General features: G+C 45.3%; 1 protein-coding gene across 1 annotated transcript in view; it reads right to left on the bottom strand.

The window, feature by feature from the left end:
• Sgsh (N-sulfoglucosamine sulfohydrolase) overlaps nt 1-4,656 on the bottom strand; it is a 33,939-nt gene extending 29,283 nt beyond the window's left edge. Inside the window, exon 1 of the mRNA XM_077670612.1 lies at nt 4,502-4,656. Coding sequence (XP_077526738.1) covers nt 4,502-4,589 — 88 coding nt within the window. The 5' untranslated portion in view covers nt 4,590-4,656. The remainder of the gene's footprint in view (nt 1-4,501) is intronic.
• Between the last annotated feature and the right edge of the window lie 8,051 nt (nt 4,657-12,707).

Raw genomic sequence — 12,707 nt, forward strand, 5'->3', positions numbered from 1 at the left:
GCGCACGCGAAGCCTGGGAAGACAGGTGGCGTACTCACCAAGCACATCTACGGGTTTACCCCCTGCGCTCTACCTGAATGCCACGTGAAAGCGTCACGCGACCACTCACGCATGTCTAGCGGCCCTCTGCGAACCTTGCTCATGTGCCAAGAGTTGCAAAAATTAAAGGAAGCTCACACCAATGCATTGCATCTCACTTCTAGTACGTCAATGTGCTAAAGCCTGTGGCCTTCAGTGTTCACGTAAACAATCACAGCTCCTTGTCGTCCGCCCTCAGGCCAAACCAAAAAATACATTCAAATGCTCCTTGATGGCCAGGCCATCACTCCAAGCCCCAGCATCAAGATCCTGGGCCTACATCTCGAGGCTAACACCAAGAGTGACGTCTCCTTGTAGCGCCTCAAAAACAGCATTCATCAAATCATACACATGATCAGGCCAGTTGCCACCAAGAAGCGAGGCCTAAAGGAATCCGGTACCTTTCGATTAATTGAAGCTTTTGTCCTCTCGAGAGTTACTTACGTCAACCCCATGTCTTCTTCTCGACAAGGAAGACATAGAGATGCTTTATATATTGATTAGAAAGGCGGTCGAGCAGGCCATTGGTCTTCTCATGAGTGCGTTAACACGGAGGCTGCTTAGCACGGGGCTCCACAACCCGGTGGAAGAGCTAATAGAAGGCCATCTTTCTAACCAGAAGGTCCGACTCAGAACTGCGGTGGGTACCCGCATGCTTCACCAGATTGGCTTGGCAGCCCAGAATGTCACTCCGCTTGACGTACTCCCAGACTCTTGGCGACTAAAACTAAAGATGCTCCCTTTGATTAGAAATATGAACCCGTCACATGACGAGGGTCACCGAAAAGCATGGGCTCAAGCGCTAAACACCACCCTCGGTGGGGATCATGCCGTTATCTACACAGACGCCTCCAAACATCAAGGGCAGCAAAACGCCATCATCGAACCTCCTTGCGTGTACCTCGCTTAGGACCCAAGAAATGACGGCAGCAGAAGAGGCAGCTGTCACCTTGGTTTTCGCTCAAGGGTAGTCATCGATTCCCAGCAAGCTTACTGGAATTACTAGTAGGTTTGTGTGTCCTGACTTGCACTGCGCCTGCTAAAAAACCCCTCGCCAAACGGTTCCATTCAGCTCATCTGGACACCCCCTGACGCTTCGATGGAGGGCAACAAAGATGCCCACCCAACAATCCTGCGCTTTTACCTCCCGTGCTATGGAGCTGCACGAGGACAGTCACCCGCTTGTCACGTTCAGGGAGATAACCCAGCATTATCGCCTTCTGAGACAGACCGTACCTTCGCCTTACCCTGATTTTTCCAGAGAACAACAAACTACCCTACGGCTCATACAATCCGGGCTCCTTCCCACAGCCTATGCGTCTTCACTTAATGTGTCCGAATCGCAACGACACTGAATGTAAATTTTGCTCAGAAGTAGGAACACTCCGCCCCGTAACCGGGGTGTGCGACTTTAGCCCTGAGTACCCTCCTCTCTTTCCGTCAACTACCCAACAAGAGCAATGGAAGATTCTGCTGTCCAGGCCCTCTCTACCTACCCAGCTTCAGCGGGTGGACAGACCACAGGTCGCGCGGACTGCATATGGGCCCCACAGAAGAAGGAATCACTCCCCAGGGCTGCACTCTGGGCCGTTCAGAAATCTGAACAGAAGTATTTCTTCCTCCTCCTCCTTCTCTGCCGCAAATATGGTCGCCTCCGTCCGGGGCGCAGAGACGGAGAAGACAGATCGTCTAACACCGGGTGGACCTTACTTTAATTTTATAAAAAAAGTTTCCACTCTTGTGCTACACCAATACAACTCAACCAAACACCGTTCATGCTTCATGCATTGATTTAACCTTAACAAGAATATCTCTTTGAAGTAATAATGGTGTGGTTAAGTGCATTTCACTACTCTCTGGTTTTGCTATTTGTAGAGCGATGTGAGTGAATTTAAGTGACGTCGCATGGGTAATCGTTATGGGGGCCGTGTACAGCTTTGCTTTCCAACCACATTCACGGGGTGGATTGGCGCGATTTTTTTTTTGTTCATTTGTCATAAAAAACATGACTAAAAAGTATTACGCCCTTCTACCTTGCTTTTTGCACTTCATTGCATCTCTAAAACTGGTTTGGGTTAGCGATAGCGCGCGCTTTTCCTTCTGCGCCTCGTCTCTCGGCTCCAACAGAACACCGTGAAGAATTCGCTTTCTTGACGTCGTTTATGCCACACGAGTCTCACCCAGTGTGTGCGGGAGCCTTCTTGCTTCTGCTTCAGCATGTACACAAGCTTCGCCATGCAAAGCTTTTTTTGCCGCTTCATCGCAACACAGTCTGCGCGGATTCTGCGCGTGCGCCAAATCTCCCTCCCGTTCTCTTCCAAAACCGGAGGTTGCGTGCTTACGTAGGGGCTCTCCTATTGGCTAGTCGCTGAGGCCACTTCCGGGAGGTGAGCGACTGTTTCTGGCGGCCGAGAACCGAGCGATTCGATGAGCGACTTGGTCCGCGGCGAAAAGTAGTTCGTCGCTAGTCGCGTCGCTCCCCAAGTCGCTTGCAAAATCGCTCCATGTGGTTAGCGCGTTAAGGCTGGCTCATATTGCGTCACTGTAGCGCGAAATTTAAAAGTTCTTCAATATTCCGTGCGTCTTATTCTTTTCGTTGTAAAGAACGTATTAATTCGTGGCTGTAGTGTAGCTGGGTGAGTTCAAATTTAGCAATGTTGAATTTTTGTCTTTACGGCCCCTTCAATAAGAATAACAATTATTAACCCCCTTTCGCCAACACCCCCGCTCCTTCCCCTTTCCTCACATAAACTGCTGATGGCGGCGTTTATGGGTGCACGTTCCCGAAATACACACTCAAAGTTACTTGTGGGTTCACCCACAAGGGCAACAGGGAGCTGACGCAAGCTATCCGCAACAATAGTAAGTTTTAACTGACCGTTTCAAACGGTCCGCTCAAGCATGAGCGCCATTGCGCATCCGTAGCGTGCTGCAGCGCAAGCGGCGTTACCAGAACAAGGGCCCGCTTTCCTTCAGTTGAAACATGGGCGACGAAACCGCGACAGCTCTTCGGAATGGGCAAAGATGTCACACGAGGTTTAGAACGGAAGCGCCAAACGACAACCGAACTTAGCGCAAGTTGGACCATACTGCTTCAATGCAGCGCTAGGATAGACGCCTTGTCTTGGCTATACGAAAGTTGAACGGATTCTTATGAATTATGTAAGACCATTATATCGTGTCAGCGACTAAATTGCATAAAGAAGGTGAAATACGGCAATAAACACGGTATTTCGCTTTATTTTAGCCACCAAAGTATAAATTATTCTTTTTTTTTCATTTTGGATGAAGTTTTCGTTTACGCACGCACAGGGCACGAGCGGGGACGCGCATCATTCTCCGTAGAGGGAGATAAGTTTATCGGTTAGCTAAAAGCCTTTCTGCCACTGACGCTCTTCCGGTTGCGCTGAGCGGGCCGTCGTGAGCGGAGCGGACCGCAAAAAACTATCAACTAAAACTCTCCGGATATTTCACGTCAAGATGACCGTATACAAGTGTACGTGCCTCAGAATGACCGGCACAGTTGCGTCTGAGTCATGTATCGAGAGATGGAAAGGCGAAAATTCAGTCCGCTTCTTCTTTCTCAGTGACTGGTAAAAAAAAAAAACGCTCCTTCGTCTAATGACAAAGCTAATTGAAACGCGAAGCTTTGGAGGCGGTGACTTTGATAGTTAGCTATTTGGATTTTGATTGTTGCCGTTCAACCTCCTTTCACTTCACCCACGATCGTCATCATCGTCCCCCTTCGCCTAACGACACGAATGGTTAAACCATCACAATCCACCCACAATCATCATCATTATCAGCGAAAGCTGGCTTTCCTGCTGTGCGTTTTGGAGTGGACGGTCGCCATCAGTGAGGCATAGAAAACTTCGCTTTAAAACCTAGTTGTACGGTGTAGTCACAATACACCTGAGTTAAGGTATATATTCATAAAGATGTATTATGGCGCGTGTATCTATAAGTGTGTGGCCATACACACCTGCGAATTAGGTGTATGAACACACCCTTAGGTGTATTCATAATATTCATATATGGCGTATTCAAATGCACGTTTAGGTGTATTCGCAATGCAGCTCAGCTGTAGGTGTATTCATAAACAAGCAAAAACGCACTCCGCAAGCCGACGCTGGTGACCGGATGTCACGCTTTTCGTCACGGGACACCAGACGTCACGAGACGCACACCATACATTGACAATGAATGACGTCTACTTATGGAAGTGTTCTCGTCGACATGTCATTAAACGATTACTCCAACACTTTCTGACGACTCAAATGCCAAGCGTATCATATTTAGCATGTGTTCGGAGAGAACAAGTCGTATAAATTTTTCTCCCGATACTATTAATTTTTCCAACCAGAAATAAAAATACTACCAGCCTAGTCAACCTGAATCCACCTAAGAATACATACACACTCACCGAGGATGACGAGAACGTTTCTGTGACCAGAGGCTAGAAAAAAAATTCCTGCCGCCGCCGACAAGAACAACGTTGCCCTGCAGCCCATCTCGACCGCTGATTCTCGACTTTCGCTTTCCGGCGCGCGAGGCTCTTTCGGACCTGCGCTTATCAGCACCGCTCGCCCGCTGAATTGATATCCCAGATAGCGGTGAGTAGCGATGCCGATTGTCAAATGCTTCCCGCTGATACGGTTGTGATACATAAGACGGGTCTACACTACGATGTCAGTGTTTTCGATTTGCGCACTGGAAAAGTTCGGAATAGTTCGCGGGCAGCAGAAGGCTGCTTGCTGTTGCTTTATGATGATTGTAGGTTATAACGCGCCGACGCAACGCAGGCGATGAGGCGCGCCGTAGTGGAGGGCTCCGGATTAATTTTGACCACCTGGTTGCCTGACCCACTCCGCTCTCTGCTTGTCCCAGCGACTCAACATTCAAAGAAAAGCCAGAGCTCTCTTTCCTCCACCAGATAAAAGCTTAACAGCTGCAGAGCATCAGTCTCTTAGACAAATACAGACGAACACCTATCCCAACATCCTCAGGCTATCGAAGATGTTCCCCGAGAAATTTTCAAACGCATGTAATAAGTGCGGTGAAATATCCACCCTATTCCATGCATCCTGGGGTTGTCGTACTATATGGCCCTCAGTAAACACCGACATGAAGTTATATGAGCTATGGGAGGCAGCTCTGGCCAGCTCTGACCCTGGGGTTCAGAAGTATCTGATCTTTAGAGCCAAGACTGGGGCAGAAGAAACAGGGGCCCTGGAAGGAGGGAACCTATCCTAGTTCAATCAAGACCTTTCAGTTCAAATAAACGTTTCATCTCTCTCTCTCTCTCTCTCTCTCTCTCTCTCTCTCTCTCTCTCTCTTAATCTCCCGTTCCATTGCTCGCTGAGTCGTCCCCAACGTTTGCAGACCACGCCTAGACTTCTTAAAGTTAATCACTCGTCACTTGCATTTCTTTTACCTTTTTTCGCAGCCGCATGCCGACCAGCCAAGGGGCGGCATTCAGCTTCAGTAATGCAGCTCCGCCGCTTCACTATACTGTGACGGCTCCGATAAGTGTATGGCTTCACGCTACCCACTAGGTGGGTCCTCAGTTGGAATGCTTGCCGACAAAAACGCTTATCCGCGAGCCGGTACAGGAAGAACTATGCGCAGGCTGCGGAAATGAGCCAGAAACCACGCGACGTATTGTAACGGAGTGCAAAAGTATCCGTCAAGTCCTCAGTGATGGAGCCATCCAGCTTCCGGAAGCCCTTGGCTTTAAGCTTGTTAGCGGAAAAGTGAATTGGACAGCAATAGAGGTTAGTAAAAGAAGGTTAGAACGTTGGTGGGGAAAGAGCAGAGAACAATCTGGGAAGACATGCGAATAAAGAAGTCAGACTAGCACAAAAATTTCGTAAAAGTGTTTTCTTTTTATTTTGACATATTTTTTTATTTAGTTTGTATTATTTTTTTAACGAGGTGATTGTACAGTGGCTTTGCGACTAAGGCCGCTGTGCAACGTCACCCCGTTACAAAGGGGAAGCCACTAAGCATCATCAGGCAAGACAGGCTTGGCATGTAATTAGCAACGAAGTTGCGCTGGCGCTCACCCAGCGAATGGGCGGGTCAGGAGTGCGCTGGATGTCGTGGATGGGTCCCCCCACCCCCTCAAAACCTCGAAAGAAGAAAGAAAGGGCCTCTCGTTCCGGGCTACACGGGGTGCGCTTGCTCTGTTGTCCCTGGAAGGTCGGGACTCTCGTTCCGGGGAGCGGTGGCGTCCACGCACGATGCTTTGCGCAATCGCTGCCATCGAAGGCTTAGTCAGTGTTACTGCGTAGGAGCTTTACGGCACAACGCGCATCGCCGTGAAGGTGCACTGAAAAAAAGAAAAAAATTATATCCGCACTCCTACTTGGCCGCCGAAATTTTCGCATTTTTGGTGCGGGTTATACGCGCGAAAATACGGTGAGTATATTTGAGTTACAGCCATGTAATCAAACGTAGGCTTTGGTCCTTGAGGTCACCTTGACGTCAGTTTGGTCTTCACTGCAATATATTTTTTCTCTTTCTAGCATTCAGCTTTAGCAAAAAACGAACGCTGATATCTATCGATAGAGGAATCCTCGAACAACTATTTCGCAGAAAACTAGCTGTTTTGGTTTTCTTCTCACACCGCCAAGGTTTTCCCACGCATTTTCTTAATTTGAGGGTTTTTATAACTTCAATACACAAAGAAAGTCCACACATTTTTACCTAAGTAACCGTCTTTAGACGTGGAATTACTGACTATGAGCACGTGTTTTTAATTTGCTTTATGATTTTTTTTTTTTGCTAAATGTATGCGTCGCGTATTTAATCTCGTCTAGCTGTTCGGCCGAGCTGAGCGGCCCCGGAGGCGTATTTCCGGTCGCTTCGCTGCACAGAGCACCCACGTGACATGTCTGTTCGCGCGATTCAGAACAGTAATTACACGTGGTCATTGGCTGCGCCCCAAACCTAAAGCGACCTGAAACATATCAAATCACCATTATTAACAGAAACAATGCTTAGATTTTGGGTTTAGCAAAAAAATTAAATAAAAGAAATTCGGCAATGAAAAAAAAAAACAGAGATAGACCTGCTGGGGCTCGAACCCAGGATGTCAGCACCAGTACGCGGTACTCTAAATCGAGGCCACAGAGCCTTTTTTTTTTTCTTTGTTGCCTGTCTTTGGTACACACCTTACGAACAAAAATAAAAACGACTATAAAGTGTGAAAAGACACAGGCACGTCACTTGCTAGTGTGCGATTGTTAAAAAGGCCGAAGCCATGCCACACTTTCCAACACATTTAACATTTAGGTAGACAAGGTTGGGCTTTATACACTTCTAAGGGGTGTAGCACGCGCCCCCCGCGGGTCATCCTCCCGTTCCGAAACCACTGTGCCGATTCCCCCGCGTGTCACTTGCCACGCGGTGAACTTCCCCCTTTCCTTTCCCCTGCGTGCGACTTTACCCGTGCCAGAACCACCTTGATTGAAACTGCTGGCCCCTCTCCCCGCGGGGGCCTCTCGGGTGGGCGCGGCCTTTGTGAACTTGTTTGGATGCGGAAGGCTTCCGGTCAAGGGGAAGGAGGGCTACGGCGACGTTCTTTTTTTTTTTAGTTTTAGTTTTAGTTTGTGAGTCTAGTTTTAGTGAGCGGAGCAGCCCCTCTGTCTTGCCCAGCAAAACCGAAAACGGAGGAAGGGGAGAGGTAAAAGAAAGCGCAGTCAGGGCGCGTAAAACTGCATTCTGTTCCTGTGTGCGGATTGTTTGGTATTTACTGCCTTTTCTCCTTGAATTTCTTATTTCTTCTCTCTATCTTTCTTCTTCAAAAATAAATCTTAAAAACTCGCCAGGGCAGAACTTTTAGTGACGGGATATTGTAGCAGATAACGTTGTAACACACACAACGCAGCAATACTTCAATTGCCGTGAATTTGTTCCTGTTTTTATTTTTTTGTATATTTTATTACTACTGCGCAGTGCTGCTTATTACAATATTTTTATTACCCGTTTGATTGGTTTCATACGATTCCCATTTTTTTCTCTTCTTTCGCCTTTTCCAAACTTCTTTCCTTTTTTAATTTTTTTCCTTTGTCTTCGACGTTCCTTTGCTGTGGAGCAACACTCTTGGCTGTGATCTTGTAATAAATGTCTATATTTTATGCGTGTATATTTGTCGCCTTAGCGTGAGATTGATGAGTCCATTTTCGGACTGTACACATTATTCTATGTATCTGCTACAATAATGCCCTTTGGGCGATTGTAGTGATATAAATAAATAAATAAATAAATAAATAAATAAATAAATAAATAAATAAATAAATAAATAAATAAATAAATATTAACTCTAAAATTCATTCTTGGAAACGTAACTACCTGCACGGCCGCGAGCAATGTGTGGTTTTAAATAGTCACAAATCTAGCTCTATTGCGGTGAGTTCTGGCGTACCACAAGGTAGCGTACTAGGACCATTATTGTTCTTAATTTATATAAATGATATAACAGAAAACATTAAGTCCGAAATTAAATTATTTGTTGACGACTGTGTTATTTAGAGGCAGATAAATTCACTAAGCGACACATACGCGCTACAAAAAGACCTAGAAACAGTAGCTCGGTGGTGTGACGGATGGGGCATGAACCTAAATATCGAGAAATGTAATCACCTCCGGTTTACACGAAAATCAGCTATAACCCAAGAAAGTTATAAAATAAAAGATACAATAATCACTAGCATTACAGAGTGTAAATACTTAGGTGTATACTTAACTCAGTCACTCAAGTGGATTAAACATGTAGAGTACATAATTACAAAGGCCAGTAGAATGTTATATTTTATCCGTAGAAACTTTAAGGATGCATCCACAGAAGTGAAAGAAACACTGTATTTTATGCATGTCCGATCTATACTTGATTATGCGTGTGTAGTGTGGGACCCACACCAAGAGTACCTTACAGAAAGATTAGAAAAGCTGCAAAACCAGGCAGCGCGTTTTGTTACCAAACCAGTACGACCCTTTTGCTAGCATCTCGGCGATTAAAGCTACCCTGAACTGGGAACCACTGCAGTTCAGACGTAAAAAGTTAAGGTTAAAATTTTTCCACTGCATTTACTACAATCGTACAGGTATCGACAAAAAACGGTATCTCCTCGAGCCAAACTACATATCACTTCGTCATGATAATCCAAAAAAAGTGCGAGAGTATTCCTACAGTACAAGTATTCTTGCAAATTATTTTTTCCCTAGAACAATAAGTGACTGGAATATGTTGTCAGAGGAATTGGTTAGCCTTCAAAATAACGATCTTTTTTTCTCCTGCTTATGATCAGTGTGGTGTTCGTTTTTTTTAATCACTACGAATAAGTGCTTTTGAAAAAGTGTATGGATGTATAAATGTATTTGTATACTCTGTTCTGTACATGTTGCATGTCCCCCCTACAAAAATGCCCTCGTGGCGATGTAGATATCTTGTAAATAAATAAATAAATAAATAAATAAATAAATAAATAAATAAATAAATAAATAAATAAACACATCCTTACTGCAGAACGACTACGTGTGCACTCGGAATCGTCTCCCGTGGAGCGCTGAAGGAGATAAAGTGTGAAAGTCAGGACAACTAAGTATAATATGCATCCCAAGAACGACGGCAGAAGGACGGTGTATTCGACCGATGACAGCTCACGGTGCTCAGCACAATTTTGACACCGCTGGCACAGTTCATGTGCAGCGCCATAATTAAAGTGCAGCCTGTTCATGTTTCACTCAGCATTTATTATTATTGGAAGAATTGTATAGCAATGCACACGATTCTTACGCCACTTGTATTCATGATGAGCTTTTTTCGTAGCGTGATTGGAGTAGCAAATTAAGTTGAGCTACCTTATTGTTTTGAAGTTTTCATTTGTTTCTTTCCGCCAATAATGCATACTTTTTTTGCAGAAGTTTGCTAATGAGCATAACAAAACTAAAAATACGTACAAAGCATAAAACAATAAAACAGCGCTTAAATGAAGACAGTAAAAGAAGCCAAAACCCAAACGTTAGTTAGATATACATACAAATTCCGGATTCCTGAAGAAACCGGATAAATGTACGCTTGCACTAACATTGCGATCAAGGGCCTCAACTTCGCCAATTGTGCATCATGATTTTCGCCGACCCAAGGCGCAGTGCGGGGATGGTGCTTTTCATAATTTTTTATCCGCGTTTCGTTTTATTCTTGTTGATTGATTGATTGTAGGGTTTAAAGCGCCGACACAACGCAGGCGATGAGGCGCGCCGTAGTGGAGGGCTCCGGATTAATTTTGACCACCTGGGGATCTTTAACGTGCGCCGAAATCTCGTACAAACGGGCATTTTTGCTTTTCGCCTCCGTCAGAAAAGCGGCCGCCGCGGCCGGACATCGAACCCGCGACCTCGTGCTCAGCAGCGCAACGCCTTAGCCACTGAGCCACCGCGGCGGGTGCACTCGCCATTCCCGCGCATTCGTTATGGTGGGGGACGTCAATCTAGTTTATTCTAGTTATTCTTGTCGTCGGTTCGTGAGGGCGGCTTATAAGCTAAAAAAGACTGGTTTTAATTTTGTCGTCGCTTCGTGATGGTGGCATATAAGGTAAAAAATTTTGATTTCATTAGTTCTGTTCGTGTATATTTTGGTTTTTAAGGTTCTTGCATGCATGTTTTTTTTACTTTGCCTGATAATAATTACCGCTATCTGCGCTATTATAACAATTAAATGTGTTGCGTCCACCGATTCCGCACTTTTGTGCAAATACACGGCACTCTACGGTAAGTTTTCACAATTTTTATTCGTGTTTCCGTCGTTGTTTTGACGAGTTTTTTATTGTTGCCTTTCGGGGGTAAACATATGGTGGATTTTGCAAGTTTACTTGTATCTATATTTTTATTTTTCCGTCTTGTTTTGTTCGACTCATTATTTCCATTTGCGTTAAATATAACGATTGAGTGTGTTAACTGAGCCAATAACACATTTCGCAAAACGCTGGGTGTTAAGTGCTTGGTCCGTTTTTGTGATTTTTCTTTTCGTGTACCGGTAGTTCTTTTCTGGGCTTTGTTTTGCGTCTTCACTTTTTTTTTTTGGGGGGGGGGATACATAAGGTGCCTATTTTTGATCTCGTATGTTCACTTTTATATATTTTGTTTATTTTTTATTTTTTTGTAATCTCGTTCAAACAATTATCTCTATTTGCGCTATTATAACAAGTCAATGCGTTGCTTCTGCTAATTGCTTCTGCTAAAACTGACATTTCTGCTCTTCTGTAAAGTTATACAGCCAACCAGGAACTATCATGCATGCTGATGCGACCATTTATCTAAAACTTAATCGTTTTATTTAAGTTCCTGATTTGAAACTGCGGAAACTTTTTTTTTCAGTCGGCCCTTTTTTTTTCTTATCTCTTGTGTATGGGCGCAAGAAATGCGTTTTTGTATGTGGGATATGAGCGTTTTCAGACAGTGATGCCACGCATTTTTTTTTGTCCGCCTGTAATAATGCAACCCAAAACCTTTTCCGATTTCCGTAACCCAAATTAGTGGGCTCGACTTTTCAATATTACAACCGGTCAGATCACCGTGGCAGTAACACTAACATTACTCGTTTCACAGGCATCCCAACAATAAAACTGTGATTGAATGTCATTTCAAACAGAAAACATATTATGTAAATTTCCGCTATTGTTCTATTTTAAGGGAATGGCAGAAATATCACCTTTAAAAACTGTTTCCCAAGTAGTTAGATGGACCAGGTTTTATTACCTATCGGCCGTTCAGATCAAGTGCCCCCGACACTTTATTGAACGCCTCTTTTCGGAACGTCCGTTTATAGAATATTCTTTGCTTGTTTTATCCAGTCTGAGCATCTGTTGCTTTAATAGCCATTTTCAGTAATTTGTTTTGGATCATTTGCCATTTCAATTTGTTTCCATTTGATCATGTGCCTACCGTGCACTACATAGCATCAGTCGTATCACGTATGATATTGTTCCGTTGGGTAGCACATATGGCTGCCATTTGTCGCCCTTACAACGTATATAAGGCAATTCTTTCTACTACAATCAGCTGGTTCCGTCTTAACAGCACCATTTCACTTCAACCCTCTACCGTTCCAAGCTCGTGCACCAGCTTGCCAGAAAGCTACGCGACATCAAAGGAGGCCGTGCCCACGAAGGCCGTGCCTTCGCACGTCGGCCTGAACGGCAACGAAGAGGCCGAGAGCCAGTCAAAGCAGCCACCTCTTAGGCAGAAAAGCGTCGCCACTATGCCTCCACTGCGGCCAATTGGGAACCACGGGACAGTCCTTGCTGCTACGTGGCCCTGAAAATTCCTCGCAGCACCAAAAACAAGCGCCCGACTCAACAACCACTTTCTTCTACTTCTTTTTTACAGCGCAGTGCCATAAGTCACGGCGAGACGGCGCCCCCCTGTCCCTCCTTTGCGGGAGAAGAGGAAAGGGAGCAGCGTGCAGTGTCGCTTAGAACGCGGGGTGTTTAAAAAGGGGGGAAAGCCCGCGAGTGGAAGGGCACAGTTGGACTGGAACGGGGGAGTTGAGATTAGGTGGAATCGTGCACACCCCACTTCTAAGATGTCCCGTACACTCTGGCAGAACAACTATCTGCTCGGCCATC

This window comes from Haemaphysalis longicornis, unplaced genomic scaffold (genome assembly GCF_048455015.1).
Source record: "Haemaphysalis longicornis isolate Haplotype H1 unplaced genomic scaffold, Haemaphysalis longicornis Haplotype H1 scaffold_5, whole genome shotgun sequence".
NCBI classification, from domain to species: domain Eukaryota; kingdom Metazoa; phylum Arthropoda; class Arachnida; order Ixodida; family Ixodidae; genus Haemaphysalis; species Haemaphysalis longicornis.